Genomic DNA, 23,709 nt, shown 5'->3' with positions numbered 1-23,709 from the left:
CTTTCTCCATTAGGATGTTGAGTGGGAGATGCTGGAACAGGGAAAGATGATTCTCCCAATCAGGACTCCTAAACCATTCCCCACGTGACTGGTTGATGGGAGATTCTAGCACTTTAGTTGCCAGCACCCCCGTACAGCAACTTTAAATGGGTAAAGTAGCGGTGAGATCTCTGCAGTCAGCCTCTGCAGTGGCTACAAGGAAAAGAGGCTGGGACTGGAGTAGGTGTGATGTCTCTTGCAATCAGCCTCCTACACACGTTATTCTATGGACAAACATAAAACATACTGCAGCGCAAGCCTGCAGAGGCAGACCATGTCTGAATGAACATCTTTGTTTAAAACAAGAGCTCAGGGCATATCAAGAGCAGATTTCTAGTCCAATTTCCCTTTTTATCTCTCTCTTCTTTCCCCAGGCTTTCTCAGAAGCACGGTCCAGATATTGTTGATGACAGCAAGGACAATATCACCATCTTCACACGTATTCTGGACCGGCTGTTGGATGGGTATGACAATCGGCTGAGACCTGGACTTGGAGGTCAGTCTGCACTGTGAGGATTTTATTCTCCTTCACTACATAGCTTCATAAATGAGTTATAAAGTTTACTCCCAGAGTAATATCAAACATCATTCATGGCATAAAGGGGGAATTCAGTCCTACTGTTGTTTTTTCCCTGGTTCTTTATAACCGCAACAATCTTCTGGTGGGAGAGAAACCCACCTTGCTCTCCTGAGGTGAGATAGGAAGATGATCTCTCTTTGACCTATATCCTGAGTTTCTATGATAGCTTCATCAATAGACCTGTAGATCGACCAATGTGGGCTTCTCTTCCTACACTAATGGACCCCAACGTCCTCCTAGAGAAGACCTCCTTCTCCTGTGGAGAGAATGGAATTTGGTCTTCAAGTTCATTCAGTCCTGGGCTCCTACTTCAAGGCTCTGCCAAATGAAACCCTAGAAACAAACCCAAGCCAAACCCATCACAGGCATTATTGTTATCTGCTTTCATAGAGCAGAACCCAAGTGAGCCCCAGGGACCTGCATGTCAGACTGATGTCCTTCTTTCCAATTGACTTCAGCGGGTTTTGTAAGGGAAATGCTTTCTGTATCAAAATAATTTCTTCTGTGTCTACGTCCCATTTAGAAATTACTTTGGAGATTCTTTTCACACTGGGTCTTACTCAGCTAGGCCTCTCTCACTGGGACTCAGTATGACTATGGCATGACCATGATGAGGAAGGACCACAGATGGGATGGAGAGTAGGGGGACAAGAGTTACACCAGTAAGGTGATGGGATTATTCAGTGAGGCATGGATACATGATGGGTGTTTTGGTAGGAGCAGGGGGATTTTGTTACCTTTCCTCCCCTTTGCTTTGTGTAGGCTTTGCATCCAAATTTTTTCGGAGGAATGTGACTGATGCATGGGAGATGGCTCCTCTCAAGTGGGGGTTGCCGTTGCCAGAATGTTGCTGACCACTGTTTGTTTGTGAAACCAGAGCAATGGGTTTAGGTTGAATTGCACTGTGTCTGTAGGGAACAGCTGAGAGTTCCCCCACCCCACAGTCACTGCCCCCATCCCATTCAGTACAGAGAGGAGAAGCTGGAGCCACAGAGCAGTCTTGCACTACGTTTACCAGCTGCTTCTGCTGGAATTGGAATGGCAGCGATCTCTCCCACAGCTAGTGCTTCGGAAGCTTCTTATAGTGACTCCTGAGAGAGTCTGGGACTGAAGTAATTGTGGGCTCCCCTGCAAGCCGCACTACTTTACTACTCCCAACAGCACCTCCTGCTGGGGAGGTGGAGAGTGAAGTCCCTGAGTTCCCCATACTCTACTGCTCCTATGGGAACTTCTGCTGGGAAAGCCTGGGATTAGAGCAGCTATGATCTTCCCCTGGTGGGAGGCTCTTGCTCCATTCCCTGCTGGGAGAGGCTTTCTAATCTTAACACCCTGCATTCAGCCTCCTCCCCTCTTTGCTTCTGTCTGCCCTGCTCTTCATTTAAGACAGCCAGATTCTCCTTTTTTAACAAAGTCCTAAACTGTCACTCCCTTCTCCCCTCTCCCCCCGCCACTGCTACTGCATGCCTACACCTCTTCAAAGAAACCTCAGGCAGAGATCAGCCAAAATCCAGGTGCATGCCAGCAAGCTCTTCTGCCTTCAAAAACCTGCCTTGCTGCATGGCTCTTTCGCCCAGGAGGGAAAGGGTTAAAATATCTGCATAGGCCATCCATCAGTTTTATCGCTTTTACTGTTCATCTCTCTCCCCCAGAATTAACCGCAATCCCACTGATAGCTTTGCTTCCTCAAACCTCTCTGATGGGTGGATCGATTCCAATGAACTGCATCTGAAAGGGGACTTAGGGGACATCTGTGGCTCGTTGTGAGCTCAATAGCAAACCAATCCCCAGCGCAAACTATTAACAAGAGGACTCCCATGAGCCAGTTCTGGAGAAGTTAAAACCTTCCTAGGAATGTCTCTGGAATATTGCTTAGGTCCTTCAGCAAAACAGTTAACATAATGAATTGCCTTTGCCTGAGCCAGAACAGGCACACCCTGCACAAAGCCACCCTCACCTCTGCTTTCCCTTCACGCAGGATTCGTTAATAGCTGCACTAGAGGGGAAGGGCTGGCAAAGGTAAGAAATAAGGTTCTGAGCTAGGGCTGAGCTTCCCAGTGTATGTGTCTGGATAGCCTGCCCTCTCACCTCTGAGCTAGGCTGTGGGTTCAAGCTCATTGCTGACACTGCAGTGTGGGTCTCTGGGGGATGTTGCCAGTGGCTGTTTGGAAGAGGTGATATTCAGGAGTCCTGTCTGCCTCTTGTGGCTGGAGAGGTGGACACTAATGATCCCACTGTGTGGAGGGTAGAGGGTAACCTGGGCACCATTCGGGTCTAATGACCAAGATTGTGTGAGGGTTCTGCTTCCCTTTAAGTCAGTCACTGCACTGCCGGTAGCTAGCATGCTGCTTTGGAAAGCACATTGGCTTACCTCAGGGATATCAATCTGCCGTCTGTGTGGACCACACCATTTACAGAGCACGCACCAACCCTCCTGACATTTTTAGGGATCCCTTCCCCCATCTGTTTGCCTTTCTCCCTCCCGCATACCTCATTCAGGAGGAGGCTTTCATCAGCTCTGCACAGTTTGCCCTGGGGTGTGTGGTTTATCCTCACACACAACACAGTGCTGAGTCTATTGTGTCCCTAGCTACCATATGCAGCAAGGCTGCAAAGGTCAAGGATAACTAGGAGAGGGTGTTGCCAATTGGTTAGCAAGTGACTGGGAGTCAGGATTTGTGGGGTTCAGTTTCCAGCCCTGCCACTGACTCCGTGTGACCTTGGGCAAATCACAACCTCTCTGCCTCAGTTTCTCCATTTTACTAACAGAGATAATGCTGCCTGTCCCACAGAGGCTTTGAGATCCCCCAAAGGAAGGTATTAAAAAGCACAAAGTATTAATTGTATGTTTCTAGTGATAATGAAATAATGACGGTTGGGCCGGGGACAGTCTGCAGATTTCTGCCATTGAAAAGCCACACCTAAGTAATACAGACTCCCTAATAAAGGGCGAAATCCCATTACCATACTCCAGGCACAAAGATATAGCTGGGCCCAGATCTAGCAGGATTGTTCATTCACCTTCTGCTGCTGTAGACCTGAATTCAAATTTTGGCTTGAGCCACATGTGAATGAGTTTATTGGTGTCTCACTCTAAACTGGGGTATGCCACAAAAGCTTAGTACAAGTGGCAATCACTCCAGGGGGTTAGAACTAGGGGTGCCAAAGGTGCTGCTGTACCCCTCTGGCTTGAAGTGATTTCCATCATTTACAAGGTTTACAGTTTAGTTCAATGGCTCTCAGCACCCCCACTATATAAATTGTTCCAACGCCACTGCAATCACTATTTCAGGCCATGTCAGGAATAGCCGGGGGTCCTCCGGCTTGTGACTGAGGGGCATTTGCAGAGCTGTGAGCTAGCCCAGGACTGAAATAAACATGGTTGCACTGGCAAAGCTGCAAAGGGAAGATCACACAGGGCCTGCCTGAGCTTTTCCTGGTTCATGTCTGTGCTGTGACTGAAAGTGCTGAGTGGTCCCATGGATCTTTAGAAATAATAAATAATTCTCTGACATGAACCCATTATTCCCTGGAAAGCCAATACCCTAAGAGAGGCTATCTGCTGCGAAACCTCTGGGATGATAGGGCAATTAACTCTCCAGCTGCTACTGCAGCTGCTGAAGAAGAAGGACTTGAGGAACTTTTAACCCTTCCGTGGCATTTCGGCTTGATATCTTTGCCATTGCATAGATTTCCATTAAAAGAACATGAATTACAATGCAAGCAAATTCACAGGGATGGATGGAAGCTTGGGGTCACTCCATCAGTGCCATTTTTACTCCCAGGAAAGACAGGAGAGGGTAGGCATAGTACAGCTTGAATGGCCAACTTGGGTGGGAAGCAGAGCTCCAGATGGACTTAGCTGCTGACCCTACTGGTGGCTTGGTACAGCCCCAATTTCAGAACAACAAGGATATTCCTAGGGACTCAATCCTGGGAAGCAGTGACTCTGAAAAAGATTTGGGGGACGCGGTTCATAATCAGCTGAACATGAGCTCTGGGTGACGCTGTGGCCAAAAGAGCAAATGCAATTCTGGGATGCATCAATGGGAATCTTGAATAGAAGTAGAGAGATTTGACCTCTATATTTGGCACTGGTGCAACCACAGTTGCAATACTGTGTCCAGTTCTGGTGCCTACAATTCAAGGAAGTTGATAAATTGGAGAGGGGTCAGAAAAGAGCCATGAAATGATTAAAGGATTAGAAAATCTGTGTTATAGTGATAGACTTAGAGAGCTCAATATGTTTAGTTTAACACAAAGAAGGTTAAGGGGGAGTTAATCACAGTACAAGTATCTACAATGTGAACAATGGGCTCTTTAGTCTAGCAGAGGAAGGTCTAACACAATCCAATGGCTAGAAGTTGAAGCTAGACAAATTCAGATTGGAAATAAGGTGTACATTTTTGACAGTGAGTAATTAATCTTGTAACAACTCACCAAAGGTCATGGTGGTTTCTCAATCAGTGATAATTTTTAAATCAAGCTTGGATGTTTTTCTAAAAGATCTGCTCTGGGAATTATTTTGGGGCAGTTCTCTGGCCTGTGTTACATAGGCAGTGTGGCTATATGACCACAGTGACCCCTTCTGGCCTTGGAATCTATGGGGAGGGGGAGGAGGAAGGAATCCGTGGGTGGGAGGGAAGGGTTGAGTGATTCTAAATGGCTTTCCTGATGGAGAGGCACTCATATTGTAATCCCTTTTGGGGTCTCGCACAGTGTAGATGCTGAACAAGTAATAATGGAAGGATCAATTCAAAAGTAAGAGCAATGTAGAGAAGTGAAAAGGAGGAGGATAAAAGAAGGGATGGAGAGAGTGTGAGACAAGAAAAATGAGAGAGGGTGGGAGGCGGGCAGAGATGGCACAGTCTGCTTTTAATGTCCTGTGAAATATTTACAACCTCGCGGCAAACGTTTAGAGATCCATCTGAAAACACTTAGCCAGGACAGCAAGCGCTGAGCACAGCATATGAGGGTGCAAGCCACCTGCTCTCTGCTGAATGCTGCTCTGAGAGCTGGGGCTGCCCATCTTGCACGTTCTGCGGAGCCTTCCCCATGTCCTGCCAGGTGCTGAGCAATGTTTGTCAGGCTTTAGGAAGAGATTATGTAAGCAGCAGAATGTTGATGTGGCAACTTTTCCCCTCATGCTACCATTTTTATATTTATTTTCTTATCCCTTCTGTTTTTACCATCTGCTCTGGCCCACTCCAACAGCTCTCACGCCAGAGCTGTTTCTCTTGCCAGGATGCCAGAGAAGCATTGCTCTAGCAAAATGGAACTGAGGCTGATCAGAAGAGCCTGGCATTCCTGAGCCAGGCCCTGAGAATGGCACCATGGCGGGAAAAGATTAAGCACTGTTGCCGTGGGAGACAGACTCTACCAGGACGCCAGACCTCAGCCGAGTGCGGCCTGGTGTTCTCTCACAGGGGAGACTGGAGTTTGAACTGTGGTTTTGTGTGACAAGCAAAGACATGGGGGAGTGCTCGAGTGCTGACTTAGAAAGGAGCGATGCTGTGATGTGGCAATGTGCTTCCAAAACTCTTGTTCCTGTGCAGAGAGAGAGAGAAAGGGTTTAGCAGCCCCTGCTGGCTGACTTGACAGCAGCATTTGATAAGCTCTGAGCACCTTCGTGCCTGCCTCCCTGCTGAAGGCAGGTCCAAACAGCCCTGGCGAGTCAGGGTTAGCAAATCGGACACACTGGCCTTCACAAAAGCTTTGGGGGTCACCTCAACTCTCCCGGCTGCCTAAGCTCTGGGGGACTGAGTTTTCCCACCCAGCGGCCTCACACTGAGGAAAAAACAGAGGTGGGGGGACCTCACCCTACTCTGATTATTTTTGGTGACCCTTAAAGAAATGGAGATGTGAAAACCCTACAGTGTGTGCTGGGTGAGCTGTTCCTACAACGATCCCCCTCGGCACACAGAGCAGAACTTGGACTGTGTACCATGGAGCAGCATGGCTGCACCTTTCCCTGCTCCCCTAGGGAACAGCCCTCCACCCCCTTGGCAAATCTCCTGATCCCTCAAGGCAATCCCCATTGAGGAGAATATGGTGGGACTGCAAGAGATGCTTTTGCTGCTTATATCAGCAATGAGAGGTGTGTAATGACTGATGTAAGGCTTAGCCTCTACTACTGCCCCCTCCCAGTATCCCCTGCCTTGCCCCCTCTGCACCAATCCCATCCCCTGTCAGTGCAGAGAGGGAGCAGGCTGATGCTATGGGGCAAATCTGGCACAGGCCTGAGTCCTGCTCCAAGCTCCAACTGTTTTTCAAAGGTATAGCTGCATGAACAGATTACTTTATGGGATCAGAATTTTTTAAAATAAAGACAAAACTTCAACAGATAAAATGTCTCCCCTGGGGATACACAGTGCAGCTTGGTTATTGAGTCAGAGGAGGAATGGAGTGTACCCCAAGGGAATGGAGACATCTGCCATAATGGCCAACCATGCAGAAAAAAAGCTCACGGTGATAGCGTTTTTATGGTCCGTATTACCCTTCGCTCACGGACTGCAGCTGTGGGAATTTCCTGAGCCACTGTCCCTCCCTACAACAACATGGAAGTGTAGGATATTCCTAGGCTTTTTCTTCCTCACAATCTTAAGGCCTCTTCCAACCGCCACAACAGAGAAATGTGGGGGTATGTTGATGCTTCTTCTCTTCCATCATGTCATGGTGCTTCAAGGACATCGGCAGTGGAGAGTTTTGGGCTCTACAGAGACCTTTCGTTCCCCTTCCCAGAGATCTGGGTTTTTTGGAGGCCTCTTCTTGGCCCCCTCCCTGAGGTAGCTTTTGTGTCGCACAGAACACACAGCTTGAGGTGTGATCCCAATTCATAAGGAGACTCCAGTTTGCAGGACAATCCTCCAGGAGAACAGTGGCTATGAGATCTGCTACTGTCTAGTAAGACCTAAAGATAGGCCCAAACCATAAACCTCAGATCCAGATTTCAAACTTCCAAAGGTTCAGAGGTTCTGGATTTATGGGGCCAGAACCTCGGTGTAAATCAGTGTAGTCACACCAAAGTCAATAGAGGGATGTTGATTTACACCAGCTGAGGATGATCCAACTAGCATATCTTCCGGCCCAATTTCCAGGCCTTTTCCTTTGTGCCATTTTGGTGCAGGTGAGGTGGGAGAAAAAAGAGAATCCATTACCCACACTGTCCCCAATCATGGTTTAGGGTGAGAGTAATGAGGGGGATAAGTGAGGAAAAATTTGAAGGGATTTGTGTGTCAGGGCCAAAAGCAGAGAGTGGGGACAACTGTGAGAGACTACAGAAATGAGATCCTACTGAAAATAACCTCAATGAGGTACCTCATTGAATAGTAAAATCAGCCCCACCTCCACCCCTTTGCAACCAAAAGCTGTGGCATCTTCCCAGGTCTCTCCTTCCCCAGCCCTCCCCACAAAACAAAAAGCTCTGGGATCTCTTAAGGCCCTTTCCTCCCCCATCCAGAAGCTGTCCTGCCTTCTGAGGCCCCCCATCCATCCCAAATACACTGTGGTACAGTGCATGCACTACAACTCAGTGGGTGTTCTGAGGTGGTATTACAATGCAACAGGAGAGTATCCAGGGAACATTTTGAGGAGCAGAGGCTGCAGCGTATGGCTGGTGCACAGTCCAAAGGGCTTCTGAGTGCGACCTGGATATTATTTCATTTAAATTGCCTTTCGGGAATCATAGAATCATAGTAGGAAAAAGTTTTACCCCAAGAGAGAAAACGATGCAGTTTGCAGTTGTTTAAAAAATGGGTTAAAATTCTAAATTAGCAGTTTTCAAGAAAGAAAGAAAGTGCACTTTGTATCATGTTCAGCAGATAGGCCAGTATTGATTATTTTTCTCAGTTGCAGTCACATCATTGCTCACAAGACAATTTAAATTATTATCTTTTTGGAGCCTCCCACCATGTTCCTAAGGAGAGTCAGTCCAACCCTACTCCCCAGCACCTGATTAATGGAACTCTCACTGACCAACCATCCTGCCTGTCTATCCGCCTTCGTACAGTGTTTGTCACCATAGGATCTAAGCACTGTGCAAGGATTAAAAGCACAGTGAGATGCACATGGGGCAGTCTGTTATCCATCCTACATAGGTATAATCAGGGCCCATAATGTGAGCCTGATTCACACAATTGGATTAAAGCAATCCAAGGGTTGAGGCACACAGCTCCCTGTGGCTCAGTCATCATGTTGTGAGCCCACCCTCCCATGCTATGAACCCATCCAAGTTGGAGTTGCAGTGGAACAGGGGCCTCTTCTCCCACAGAGGCTGAGTTAGTGGCATGGAACCCCTTCTCCACCTCAGGAGTGGCAGCAGGGGTCTCCTACCCTCCCCCTAGAGAGGCATGAGGTAGCCATTACTTACCCCACCAGCTAGGGTATATCTGCTTGGGTTGGTGGCTGGGCCACTGGCCTCTTCTCCCGCCACACACACAAGTCTTCTGCTGGGCTGGTGTTGACAAGACCCCCCAAAAGCATGGAGCAGTTCTCCCTCTCAGAGCTATTGACTCAAGCTCTCTGCAGACTTAGGAAGACATCACTGCATTGGTTATTCTGGGGGCAGTTCCCCCAGGCACAGACCAGAGCTGTTGTTTCAGGCTGTCTGCAGACTCAGGCAGATTTCACTGCATTGGTTACAGTTGGCTCATCTTTTTTTAAATGGAAGCTCAGATTCTGTAATCATGTGACTCCAGAATCTGGGCCCTGATGCAAGGGCATATAGTGTCTGTGCTTTAATCTGGCCATGCTGAGGTCATTGGTCCTGCTGTTGGTTTAACCTTGGTTACTTTTGATCTTACCATCTCATTCCCCATCATTCTTGTTCCTTGGGAAATGCAAGAGGTATCACAGGTCTGACCATAATCATCTTTGGGAGGGAGTTCCAAAATCTTGGCTTGGAGTTGAGCCTCGTGATCCCTTGAGAAAATCGCTTTGGATGATTTTAGGATTTTGTGGAAGATCTCTGAAGGAGAGAGAGGGACTTTGAGATAACACAAGATCATCTTCTGTTACTCTGTCTGCTTCAGGCTTCTATCCATGAGGGTTATCTCTGCACAGTCCTGCCACTTTCCACATTCAACACTTTTATAACATTTTTCCTGCCCTGCCTGATGGATAACACTAAATTCCTGTAAGAAACACATTCTCTTCCTGAAGAACAGGAAGGATTTTATATTCCCAGCTTTAAAAGTAACTTTAAATAATCTGGGTAGGTATTTTGTCCCTAGTTATTTTTTTGTGCTACGTGGGGTTCTGTATTAAAGAGGAGACAAATAAAAAAGCCCAGGTCTATTGCAGTGCATTTTACATGATAGCAGCTCCTATGTTTCTCCCACACCTAAGAGCTTTAGAATATGCTGTGGATGTGAAATAAGCTACTGAATGTGCTATTGCTAAGGTCAATTCTGTCAGTGGATCTCAAAGCAGCAGAAGAGTGATGTGTAGCTTGGTCATTAGGAATGTGATCCCGTACCCACAGAAGTCTAGAAAAAGACTCCCATTGATTTCATTAGGATTTGGGCTGGATATTTAGATTTAATCTGTCTGTCTGGTGTTGAACATGCTTTCATGGTCTATATGTCCTCATTCTATTATTTTTCCCAGAAGCAGCTCCATAGTCCTTTGTTCTTTAATAAGCAAAGTTCAATAAAGTTAAAGTTTTGCTTCATTGATTGGGTGTGTCCCTCACCCCCACACACAGTGCACTGTTTCTTTTTTAAAATATTCAGCTGTAGTTTGTCAGGATGTCTCAAAAACAACCAAGATACCCTTCTGCTGATAACACTTAGCACTGAAGTCATCCCATCTGTATTGCATTGACTCAAATGTTGATGCATGGAGAACCTGAGTCTTGGTGCACTCTCCACCCATGGTTGCCTTAATTCCTTTGAATCACAATGTTGCACTGGGACCTTCAATGTCAAAATGTTGGTGCATGTCAATGCATCAATTTATCCTGGTCTCCTTCAACCAAGGACATATTAGTCATTATGGCCCAGATCCTCAAAGGTATTTAGGCATCTACGTTGGGCCTGTGTGAGCATAGACAAGAAGGGGGTGGGACAGGTGAAGGCTAGTGTGGTCGATTTTTTTTTTTAATGGAAGTTTTCCATTTAAAAAATGCAATGTTGTTGAAATTGAAATGTTCAATGGGAACATGTAAATGTCTATGATACTTTCAGATGGGAAAATCAATGTTTCATTTCTACTTTTATAGTAAAATATTTCATGTAATAATATAATTGATATATTTTAAATAAAATGCAAAAGTCCTAAATGGTTTCATCTTGATGATCTCAACTAAAAAATTGTTGCAATTTTCATTTCACGGGTGTTTTCAAAATTTCAGCTTTTCATTTCAATTCCGAACTTTTTTTTAAAATGTCAAAACTTTCGACGGACTGGAAATTCTGGATCCTGAGCAACCCTACTATACATTCAAAGTCTCATTTCATGTCTCTGCTCAGATTTCAGCTGCTTTATAAACCACTGGGGGGCACAGGGGAAAGGCAGGTTCTCCATTCCCCTCTTGGCAGAATAATCCGAGACTTTCCACCTTAGACCACTACATAAGCATGGGTGTGTATGACTGAATCCCTGCAGCAGCATTTGCCACCCTCCCTTCTTCTCCCTTTGCTCCGGTCAGGGTTTTCAGAAGAAGTTTGGGCAAAAGCAGTGGCATATGCACCTTCTGCATTTATCAGTCCAGCCTCTGGACATTGCTTCTGAAAGTCCATGTAGCTGCAGTTTCAGATTCTCTGGAACCTGTACAAGATTTCTGCCTAGACTTTAATAGTCCAGAGTATGAGGTATTTGGTACATCTGAAACCTCCAGCTAGGAAACCCTGTCGTGGTGTTGTTGTTGTTGTTGTTGTTTTTTGATGAACGCCCCTCTGAGCTTTAAGGTTAAATTGAGTGCAAGTACTTTATTAAAAAGCTTGTTTTCCTAGTAGCAGACCCAGAGAGTTCCCTGATTTTTAGATGTACATCTTCAGCCTATACCATCAGCCATCTCTGGGCTGTAGCGACTGATGCAACCTAAGCTGCAGTTTATAAGAACAAGGGGATTTGAAGTCCTCCCTTGAAGTCCCTTTCTAAGGTGGTGCCAGAGTTCAGCCTTCTGCTATTTAATTGTTTGCTCAGTATCTTGCCTTCATGCTGTTCCTGCAGCAGAAGTTGGATCTAAAGAGGGCCTTTAAGTTCCATCTGGAGTGGACAAAGCACCTTCAAAAGCCCTCCCAGCCTTTTATTCCATTGCACATGGACATACTAAGGCATCCTGTGTCCATAAGTCATTGGCACTTGATTGTCCTATCACATATCACCTTGATCTGGGATTCAAACTTGAGGGGCAAGTCAAGGTTCATTCCGTTTTACAGCAGCACCAGAATCTTGTGCCTAGGCTACCCAGATGAGACTGGAAATGTGGTGACACAGAGTCCTTAAGCTTACAAACACTGCTTTCTCACTGTAGTGTCATGAAGGCATTCAGTGTGTGTCTGTGTTGTAACATTATCCCGGTCTTCCCCTATCTGTGCAGAGCATGGGGATTTCTCTCCCCTTCCACCTTGTGTTTTATGCTACAAGTTCCCATGTGTGAGGACAGCCTGTTAGCACAGAACATATTATTTCTATAGTCTTACCCCCCAATCCTAACTTTTTTTTTTTTAGTTTGTGGTCTGAATTGATGCCTGGGATTGGTTACTCCAGGGTGGAATTTGACCCTCTATCTTAAGAAAATGCATATCTTGTCTTTGACTCCAAAAGAAAATATTTCAGTCTCCTTGAGACTCCTTTATAGAATTATAATTTAATGCTGGAGAATTGTCTTACCAGCACTCTCATGTATTTACCTTTCAGGCCAATAGGGACCCTGCTTTACATTTTGGGAGTTTGGCAAATAATCTATGAACACAGGCTGCATTTGTGGATTAAGGATGTACCAAATCTATTGAATCTATTCACTTGTCTGGCCCCCGTCATCATAAGCAATATCTGAATATTGCCCTCAAGTATTTAAAAATAGATGCAGCAATAACAATTTCTAACTTCCCAGCCTGTAGGAGAACTAGCTGGATTAATAGTTTATAGAGTTTATGGGTGAGTGTGCATGTTGTGTGTGTATGAAGAATTTACTGAGGGAAGAGGAAATCCAAGAGGAGAGTTTTTTTAGATTTATTTTAAATGACCTTTCATTTCATCTTTCTTGTGGCTGTAAATTCCATAGTATAGATCTTTCTCCTGGCAAAGCTTTGTGTCATGCAACCACAGTCTATAGGTGTCTACATGAGGAGAAGGTTTCTGATAGTATATTGCTCCTTTGTCTTTGCAGACAAAGGCATAACAAGATCCAAGAGCTGGAAGACCAATCCAGGCTAGAAATAAGGCGAACATTTGTAACAGTGACAGTACTTAACTAGTGGAAGAACTTATCGAGGACCATGACAGAGTCTCCATCCTATGGGGTCTTTAAATCAGGGGTGGGTGTCTTCCTAAAAAAAATGCTTTAATGCAATCACAAGATATGGGCTTGATACTGGAATCCCTGGGTGAGGTTCTTTGGCGTGTGCTATACAGGAGATCAGACTAGAGGATCTCCCTTTGGTCCCTTTTGGCCTTTGAATCTACAATCAGTAGTAGAAAAAGCTGGCTTACCCATGAGTAGCTTTCTCTGAAGGTAGCACTACCAATGGAGATACTCAGACCTTGCCACTACCTCTTTTGCAGCTGTTCACCATAGTGCTTTTGTTTAGAGCCCATGTCATATGGAAAGTGGCAGTTTTGCATGATGAGGTCTGGTCTGTCTACAACTCCCAAGGCATGTGAGAAAGGCAGAGCTGATGGCTATGTCTAAGGCCAAAAGTCCCATCTTAAATAAGTTCTAAATTTGCTTAGAGCAACATGAGTAGATCAAAGTTGCAGAAAGAACATACACATGCCAAAGGTATTAGAAATCCATTGTGAAATCAGGCTAATAACTTTCAGTGTGAAACAGGGCTTGGGGTATATCCCCTGGAATATCCAAGGGAGCATACGCACCTGGGGTAAGCCTTACAGCTCTCCCTCCTACAACAGAGCTCTCATGGCACTGTACAATAGAAAATGGAACAAATGCCGGTGTCCCTGCCCCAACAGCTTTCACTCTGAAAGCAGTTTCTTGCCTAAATACATCACATTCAAATAGGAAACTAAGCCTGGGTTATGTACCCCTGGGATTTCCACAGGGACTACCTACCATGGCAATTACCTAACCAGCCACCAGAACAGTAGGAATGGGCGAAATCCGGTGCTTGTTTGGGATAGGGACACATTACTCCTGGTGTACATGTAACCTAGAGAGAAGTTCATCCCAGATTCCTAATCCAATGCCCAATTAAATCATGCAAGCTTTCCTTGGACTTCATTGGGTGACGGGTTCAGGAAAACACTTAAACATACGTTTAAAGTATAGCAGAGACATGGGAAGTGAGGTAATGTATTTTATTGGACCAACTGCTGTACAAGCTTTCAGGCTACATGGAGTTCTTTTTTCAGGTCTGGGGAAGGAAGAGGGTGCCTGAGCTAAATACAAGCTAAATATAGAGTGTGAAACAGAAGGGGCAGTATGTGGGAAGCAGTCACTTCAAATGAAGTGGGCAATTGGGGGGTCAGATTGTAATGCATGAAGCAGGGCCATCCTTAGGATTTATGGGGCCCTACGCAGTATTATTAAACTGGTGCCCCTATGCTCCACTGAAGGCGGTCACCAGCCAGCGCCACTGACCCCAGTATGTCGAGGGGGCACAACTACCACCCCTACCTGCGGACCCCCAGAATCCCCGCCCCCATTGCTGACACACACTGAGCTTCGTACACAGCAGATGCTGATGCAGTGGCTCAAGACAGGCTTCGCTCTGTCACATGGGGTCTGCATCTTGCCATGCAGCCCCTAACCACGCCTGGCTCACCATGAGCATTTTGACAGGAAGTACTAAGCAGTAATAAGAGCAACAATAATACAAGTGTGTGTGTGTGTGTGTATGCGCGTGTGAGAGTGAGAGTGTGTGTGTGTGAGATAGAGAGAGAGAGTGAGAGAGACAGTGTGTGTGAGAGAGACAGTGTTGGAGGACTGTGACTCGTGAGAGGTAGAGTGTATGTGGATGTGAGAGCCAGTCTGTGTGTGAGACAGTGTGTGTGTGTGTGTGTGTTAGGGAAGTGTGAGACACTTTAAGTTCCCTTCCCTCCCCAGTTCAGCCCGGCTCCCTCCCTGCTTATCCCTTCCCCCCACCCCCCACCCACTGACTCACATGGAAGTTTCGCTCCTCCTGTTCTAGCCCTGGTCCTGCCCCAAACATGGCAGTCAGGCGGCTTTCGGCGTCATGCCTGCGGGAGGTCCACTGGTCCTGCGCCTTAGGCGTACCCGCCGCCGAATTGCCACTGAAACCGCGGGACTGGCGGACCTCCTGCAGGCATGCCACCGAAGGCAGCCTGAGTGCCGCCCTCACGGCGACTGGCAGGCCGCCCCAGGCACGCGCTTGGTGGGCTGGTGCCTGGAGCCGCCCCTGGCCGCCAGTGACTGGCCGCGCTGCTCTGGGCTCCCTGGGGCTGGGGCGGCTGGAGCCCTTAGCTGGCTAAGGAGTGAATGAGGGTGGGGAGAAGCCCGCCGGCCCAGTGCAGGGGAGGAGCCAGAGAAGAGAGGATTCCAGCTGCGGCCAGCGAGGGGAATGATGCCCCAAATTTTTGGGTGCCCTATGTAGCCACATATGCCTAAAGACAGCCCTGGCACGAAGGGTTTGAAGTGAGAAATTAATGGTAGCAGGCACTGTGGTGCGTTACAAATGGTTGTATTCTAAGTTTCTGTTGTCGCTCCACTCACTGCTGGATGGCGCCGCCTCCGGGCAGTTTTGGGGATTAGTTTGGTCAGGCCAACGCCGCTTCCAGTGGTTTCACCCCATCAGTTTCTCCTCTGCAGACTCTTTCTCACTCTCAGGAGCTGCAGCTGTCCTCTTCATGACTCAGCCCTCTGGTTAGGTCACCATTGTGATTTCACCTTCTGTGGGGCAGTGCATCAAGGTTCCTGCTCTGCATCAGTCTCAGCCACTCTTCTGCTTCACTGCCTCACAGTGCCACTCCCACAGTGGCTGGCTCAGGGACCCTTTACAGACCAGCCAAGGTCCATTTCCTGCACCTTGCCTCCTTTCCCTGAGCTGCTTCCATACCTCCTGGCCTTCCCCACTTGAGTTTGAAATCAAATTTAGTTACTTCATTGGCATTCTGGAAAGCTTCTGGAGGTAGATCAGATCGAATAATGAAACATTTGCAGCAGCCTTGGGTATTGGTGCACCTCAGTGTCTCTCATTCTCTGCCTGTGCCACACAATGGGTTAGTCTCCTGAGGGTTTTAATACTGTGGTCCAGCTCTGATTGTTGGGCTTTGAGTAGAGGTGGCTGGGTAGTGCTGGTGGCCTGTGACAAACAGGTGGTCAGATGAGATGATCTGGTGGTCCCCTCTGTCTTTAAGCCCTGACATTGTGCCTTGCAAATATTTTATCAGTTGAGAGACAGAATTGTGACTAATTACTCTGGCAAATATAATTCAGCCACCTATAGAACTGGTCAGGTCCTACAGATAATTTATGTGGTGATTGACAAGGGGTAAATTCCTTGGCTACAATAATTGTGACTATAATTGGGACCATTTTGTGATTCGGACCCATGTTAAGGCCTGAAACATTGTCTCATTAGAGTAAGGGATATTTACGTTTCATTACATAAAAAATGGGGCGTGTTGGATTTTCTTAGGTTCTGAAAGGATCCCAGGTCTGCAAAGCTCTAAAGTTTATATTACACTGGGACTCTTGATCTAGTAATCTAATTATGGGGGAAATCCTGGCCCCATTGATGTCAATGGGAGTTTTGGATCCCATTGTGCTAGCTGCTATACAAACACAGAACAAAAAGACTGTTCCTTTCCCAGAGTGCTTGCAATCAAGGTATAAGACAAGACAAAATGAATGGATATGACTGGGAGTACAAGGAAACACAGGCAAAATCGGTGAGCATGACAGGTAGTGGTCTGAGCATGCCAGCAACCTAACTGCTGCCACGTTTTTTGTAGACATCATGGCAAAGAGCTTTAAGGAGAACAATGAAGTGGCTTGGCAGATGTTTACAGAGAGCACCTCCCAAGTGTGAGTGGCAGTCCAGGAGAAAGCACAAAGGTGCTTGTTTGAAAATGTAGCAAGTGGGTAATGGAGGCTGGCCTCATGGGTTGATTGGAGACGGAATCCGACCTTTTAATAATACATGAGAGATGATAGGCAGGGTGAGGATTGACCATAAAGGGTCTTGAAAGCGAAGACTGTTAGCTTGTTTGATACCATAGAGAAGGGGTGGTCAGTGGAGGGATGCAAAGAGAGGGGTGACATGGTCAAAGCCACAGGCTAGGAAAATGACCTTTGCAGCAGCATTCTGAATTGGCTGCATTTGTCAAGGCCAGAGAAAAGGATGTTGCCGTAATCAAGATGATGATGAGAGTTTTAGATGTGTGGATGGGTAGGAAAGGCCATAGGTTAGAATCTGCAAGACTTAGATATAGCCTAAGTGTGAGGGCTTAGAGAGAGGTCCAAATCAAAGATGAGACCTAGATTACAGGCTTGACTGACAAGCAGGAGGGTGATATTATCCACAGTGATTGAGAAAGAAGCAAGTGGAGGGGTGAGGGGAATGGGATATGCCAGTGTGGACAATAGAGGAGAGATTGTTTGTAATTTATGTGTCAAAGAAAGGACATCCTGTTCACTTTATTCTTTGGCAGAACATAATTTAAACCAGAATAGTGAGCATGCAGACTTGGAAAATGAGTGTAGTTCTATAAACCTGCTGTGAAACAAATTGGTTCTGAAAATTTCAGAGAAAATATTCCAGCTATGCAAAAGTCATTCCAGATATTTCCAGACTGGATTGTCTGAAATTCTAATAAGAGAAACTTCAGCAGGAGAGGATTTGAGAAAGGAGGATTTTGAGAAAGGACACTGAGAAAGGAGCAGCACTCTAGAAAGGAGAAAGGTGCCAGTGTCCTCTACAGGAACTACTGAAAGGCAAGAAGGAAGCCATCTTATTTACCCATCTGAGCTTTAGGAAGCTGATAAGATCCACTAAGAATTAGTGAGCACTTGGGCAATAAAGGCTGGACTGCTGAACAGAGTAGTCAGGATCTGGAGGCTGGAGAGAAAGATGCATTGATAGGATTGATGGGATTGATTCCTCTCTTGAACATTTTGGAACAAATGTTCAGAAGTGGATCTAGTTACTGTGTACACAGTACTGCGTGTGCATCTTGTCCATTCACAGTTCTACCCATGCCCACACATTTGCTCACTTACAGGTATTTAGTATGCAAATCAGGGATTCACACATACATTCCCATTGGTTCACCCAAATGCAGGTTTCTGCACACTTTCAGAGATCGCTTTTGCAAATTAAGGTGGCTGTGGTGGTCAGAAATCAGTTCACTATATTCTTATGATGCGCTGTTTGGAAAGGTCAGTCCTTAAGATAAAGGTACAGTCTCCAATATCACAGCCATGATCCTGCAAAAATGTGCACACATATGCTTCACTTTATGCGTGTGATAGTCCCATTTGTGTCAAAGAGATTGAATAGACTACACACGTGCATAAAGTTATGTGCATAAGTGTTTGCAGGATCAGGGCCTTAATTCTTTTTGGCAGGTGAGTCTGAGAATTCTGGAACACCTGCTGTTTCTGGGAGAGGATCATCTCTCCTTTCACGTGGAACAGTTAAAGAAAAAAGTGTAAAATCTGATTCTCTTCCCTGCCCCCCGCGCACTTACTTTGAATTGCTGTGAGAGAGGCTTCCTGATCAGTTCCCTTTATGTCATGTAATGTTAATAACATTAAGTCTACTTTGGCAAGGGAAGCTACATATAATTAACTTGCAGATCAGGAAAGCGGATGTGATTCTCATACAAGAAGGCTTTTAACTACACAAGAGATTGCTTTGGCATGAACAGACTGCAGTTGAGGCCTTCTCATTTCAGGCTATAGAGGAGAGATGATGAAGGTATTGGCATTTTGTTTAATGGGCATTACTTTTATTATTTATATTCTAATAATGGCTCGAGGCCCCAATCAGGATCAGACACAATACCGTCGGCTGGCCCTTATCTGCTGGGCACAATACAAAAGTATATGGTGACATGATCTGCATGCCTCAAAGAACCTAGAATCTACTTTGACAAGATTCAGTCGGTACATTAAATGAACAATAGGAGGGAAAATGAAGATAACAGTTACACAGTGATCTGCCTAATCTTGTGCAACCTACCTGAACGTTCAAACCATATTAAAATATTTTAACCTCCTTCCATCGTTCTCCTTGAAAACTTTAGTTATTATGTTGGTATTTTGATATAGATGCAAAAAACCCACATCGTATCCTGACTGATTTATTCCCGGGAAGAGGTTTAATTTTGTATGTATAATTTAAAGGGGCTAATTATAGATGTATTAATATTTATGGCCCTTCTGTTGAAGCCAATAGAAAAGGCCCTGTTCAAGGCAATTAAGCTTTATGTTTTTACATCCAGGATTTTGGAGATGACATTAGTTGTCTGACCTGCATCCAAGAGAAAGTAAACTAAAAGAATAACACCATCTAGTACAGTATCATATGTCTAGCACTACTTTCAGACAGGCAGGTTTACTGGCTGTCTATGGGGAGAATAATCATTGAGGTTCAGGATTCCTGTTTTAATAGAGGGAGGAAACGAAGAGTCAGGCTGGGTGTGTGTGTGTGTGTGTGAGAGAGAGAGAGAGAGAGAGACCAAAAACCCAGATGGAAGTTTGCAGATTACCAGTAATGAATATGATCGAACCAAACAACTGTTTGTGTGTGATTTCAGTGGGCTCTAATCACTGAGCAGTGCCCATGTGTTATACAGGAGCATTGTCCCTGTGGGAGCGGACCTAGAGGTATTGTTCCTGGCCTGGGAGAACTAGCCAGAGTGGCTCCTGGCACCACTGAGAGCATTATCTTCACACAGGCTTCGTGCACAAGGGATGTGATTGTGACTAGCTCCATGCACCCAGGCAAAAGGGGTGGAAAAGACTGTTTGCAGCCTCTCCCCACCCCTCCCTTTGTGTGCCTCTGCAGGGCTAGTCACAACCTTCATGTCATTAAAACACTGAAAAGCAAACGGGGGAGCAAATCCTGCCCAGAGATCTGAGCGCTGTAGGGAGAAAGTGCATAGGAATGAGGTTGAGGCTTTAATGATGAAAACAAGTCAGTTTGTGTTAATGACAAAGGCAAAATGATGAGGCACTTGATTTTGAAAGCAGCCTCTTTAAAGGGATGGGTATTGATGAGGATAACATGACGGGAGTTTTAGCCATGATTAAATTGCCCTGCATTGCTGCTTTAGAAGCTGCAACTCCTCACCGCTCCAGTTAACAATGAAGAAGTTAGAGGCTATAATAGCGCTCAGTGATAGGGGCTATCTGGATGTGGGCTTACTGCTGAATTTCATCCATGTGTCAAATTTAATGTCTGTCCATCTGGTTGCTAGTTGCTGCCTTCAGAAGGAGAACTCAAATAAGGATCCTTGATATGTGTTCTATATGGCAGTGATTCTCAAAGCCAGTCCGCCGCTTGTTCAAGGAAAGCCCCTGGTGGGCCAGGCCAGTTTGTTTACCTGCCGCGTCCACAGGTTCAGCCAATCGCGGCTCCCACTGGCCGTGGTTCACTGCTCCAGGCCAATGGGGGCTGCGGGAAGCGATGCGGGCCGAGGGATGTGCTGGCCGCCCTTCCCACAGCCCCCATTGGCCTGGAGTGGTGAACCGCGGCCAGTGGGAGCCGCGATCGGCCGAACTTGCGGATGTGGGAAGGTCGGGCTTCATGCCCAGTGATCATGGGACCAGTATGTACCCAAATGTGCAGGCTTTAGTTGATTTCTTTGCTGGTTGATTAAACTATGTCCTTTTCTTGTTGAGAACCTGAGTCTAACCCTTTGGAATAAATGCTGAGGAAGGAAACTTCCGAAGATTGGAGGATTTTTATTTGTTTTTTTGCCATTTGAACCATGCCACAGTCTTACACTGAGGTCACTCTCATATTAAAAATGGTGGCCAGATTCTCAGCTGGTATAAATCAACATTGCCCTGTTGAAGTCAATGGAGCTACACCAATTTACACGAGCTGAGGAGCTGGCTCTGGAATCTTAAAGCAGTGGTTCTCAAAGCCGGTCTGCCGCTTGTTCAGGGAAAGCTCCTGGCGGGCTGGGCCGGTATTTTTACCTGCCACGTCTGCAGGTTCAGCCGATCATGGCTCCCACTGGCCTTGGTTCGCCATTCCAGGCAGCCCCCGTTGGCCTGGAGCGGCAAACCAAGGCCGGTGGAAGCCACAATCGGCCAAACCTGCAGACACGGCAGGTAAACAAAATGGCCCAGCCCACCAGGGGCTTTCCCTGAACAAGCGGCAGACCGGCTTTGAGAACCACTGACTTAGAGCATTTCCCAATCAGACACCATCCTTGCCAAGGTGCTGCTGGCTGGATGGCAAAAGATTGCTCCAGGGCACTTTTCAGGGCCAACGCAGCACAGAGCTTGTGAGTCTCATCCAGTATGCATTCAAGAGGTTCTTTGTGCAAGGGCCAGCTGAGCTGTATATTAAGGCATGAACAAATAGCACCAGTTCAACTGAAATAATTTAAATCCCCCATTTTAGCTAAACCAGCAAACTCTTATGTGGACACTTAGATTTCGGTTTAAGATGGGTGTATTTTCAGTTTAAAAGGGGCTTATTTCAGTTTAGCTTAAACTGATTCCTAACTGACTTAAGGTAAACCAAAATAAGCCCCTTTTAAATTGAAATAAGTCTCCACACGGCTTTCTCTACCAGTTTAGTTAAACTGGTTTAAACCCACACCTTCTGTTTAAGTTGATACCACTACTGTGGGTAGACAAAGACCAAGTCTCGCTCCCTCCAAAGCTGTTGCCATGAATATTTATCTCATGTTATGGAAGCACGTGGCTCTCCATATACTTCACTAATTGGCTGAGACTTTTCAGTAAAAATGCCTATGGATGATGTCTGATTAATGGCTGGTTGGGTGATTCCATTGATATAAAGTCTGGCATCAGTGGTACCACGCAACCCATGTGTCTTGCTGATCCCAGGTTAAGGAAACATTCTCTGTGGGATGGGGAGGATATGGAACTGTCACTGAATCGATGAGGTATGCTCAATTTGTATGTTGCGTGGTCCATGGTCACTTTTTAAGATAAATATTTTAGTAGCTTTCAGAGGCCCCCATCCTATTCAGCTCCCTGTGCACTGTGCAGACATGGAACCAGACATGGTCCCTACTTCCAAAGAAGTTTGGTGGTATGATTCCAGTAGTTCTGTTTCTTTGAGTGGGGTTTTCACTGCTGCAAGGATCTCTTTGTGAGACGTATGGCAATTTCCTGCAATATCCTTGGGAGACCTTGTTGAATTAAGTTTAAGTTTCTTTGGGGTCCATTGTATCAAATTAATGGTTTATGTATTATTGTGCACAAGGGTTGTATGTAATCTCTTGAGGGGGAAGATGTGACAGAGGTGAGATCTGGGGGTTCAAAGGCCTATATTGAACAAGGGACCAGAAAAGAATAGACTCTTGGAATCAAGACTGTGAAGTGGTTTTCCTGGAGAATATCTAGGCAGAGGTGAGTGCAAATTCCCCATCTTCCGTAGTGCAAAACCGAGCCTTTTGCAGCTGTGCCCTGAGGAAAGGGCCATTGTCTGCTGATCACCTGTTACAGAGTCATAGAGTTCAAGGCCAGAAGGGATCACTAGCTCATCTAGCCTACAGTCTCTCCTCATAAATGTGCTTGCTTAGAAAGAACTGAGAGGTAATTTATAAACTTTGGGCCATTACTCTATTCATAGTCTTGGGAGAAAAAGCAAAGCACAGATGCTGGCCAATTTATGCAGTCTGGCTTGCTGGGGATATCACAGCATAGGCAGGGAACTGTGCAACCTGGAAGAACCGTAGTGAGGAGGGAGAGAGACACAGGTATCTACTCAAGAGGGATGATGGCTGAGGAACTGGGAGCCTAGGGTGGTTGCCCTCAAGGGACCACAGAAAGGGAGCCCACGTGCAGTTGCCCTGAACTGTGAAACCATTTATGGGGCCAAAAGAATGCAAGACCTTGGGCCTGATTGTCTCCCCCTGTTCTGGTCCCTTTGCATTGTCCTTGTGGATCCTGGCCCTTCTTGCCCAGGCTAGAATTGCCTTAGTCAGTGCTTAGCATATACGACCCATCTATGCTGGCTTTTTACTTGAACTGTTCCCCTGCTCCCTCTGCAGCAGGGGAAAAGTCGAGGTGGGGTGGAGGTAGAGCAGAGCACAGCTGTGCTTTCCGACTGTCCAGTGGCATATGATCCCATAGGGGCTGTAGACAGCTGGCCTAAGCTAGAGCCACCTAAGGGTTTGAGGTCGGGGATGTAGTTGATGTAGATTGTGAGTGAGGTCTGTAACTGACTTGCTAACATCCCCCTATGCCAGGTGGATGTCAGGGCAGTCCTCCTTGCAATATGTTGGATTCTGGATGATGGAAGCATGGTCAGACCCAAAAATGGCTCTCTAAGACAAACCAAAAGGAAATCCCCTGATAAGCGAACACAGATCCCAAGGTGTTTTGGTTCCTATGAAATCTGGTTATGCAGCCCCAGCAGGCATTCCCTGCAGCAGCTGAAGGGTCTGTGTGTAAAGGAGTAGCAGTGCACAGCCTCCCTAAAAAATCAGGGCTAAGGCTGAGTCGGGTACTTAGGACCCTGGCAGGTCCATCAGCTGTTGTTACAGGTCTAGCAGCCACATTTTGCCCTTATGAAAAGGCACAGATTTGATGGTGTCTGTGCCAATCAGAAACAAACCAGGTGTGGATATCATGACAACTTGAACAATCACTTCTCACACTACAATTACTTTAAGGCCTTGTCTACACTACGAGAGTAGTTCGAATTTACTTGCATCGAATTTTTGGAATCGATATTGCAAAGTCGAACGTCTGTGTCCACACTAAGGACAGTAATTCGACTTTGTGAGTCCAC

At 46.2% G+C, this 23,709-nt stretch overlaps 1 protein-coding gene across 1 annotated transcript in view; it reads left to right on the top strand.

Moving 5' to 3' along the window:
- The window catches only part of GABRA3 (gamma-aminobutyric acid type A receptor subunit alpha3), a 127,727-nt gene that overhangs the window by 20,323 nt on the left and 83,695 nt on the right, over positions 1 to 23,709 (top strand). Inside the window, exon 3 of the mRNA XM_034781521.1 lies at positions 414 to 535. Coding sequence (XP_034637412.1) covers positions 414 to 535 — 122 coding nt within the window. The remainder of the gene's footprint in view (positions 1 to 413; positions 536 to 23,709) is intronic.

Source organism: Trachemys scripta, chromosome 9 (assembly GCF_013100865.1).
Source record: "Trachemys scripta elegans isolate TJP31775 chromosome 9, CAS_Tse_1.0, whole genome shotgun sequence".
NCBI classification, from domain to species: domain Eukaryota; kingdom Metazoa; phylum Chordata; order Testudines; family Emydidae; genus Trachemys; species Trachemys scripta.
Note: the sequence above shows the minus strand (reverse complement) of the source record. Positions and strands in the feature narration are given on the sequence as shown.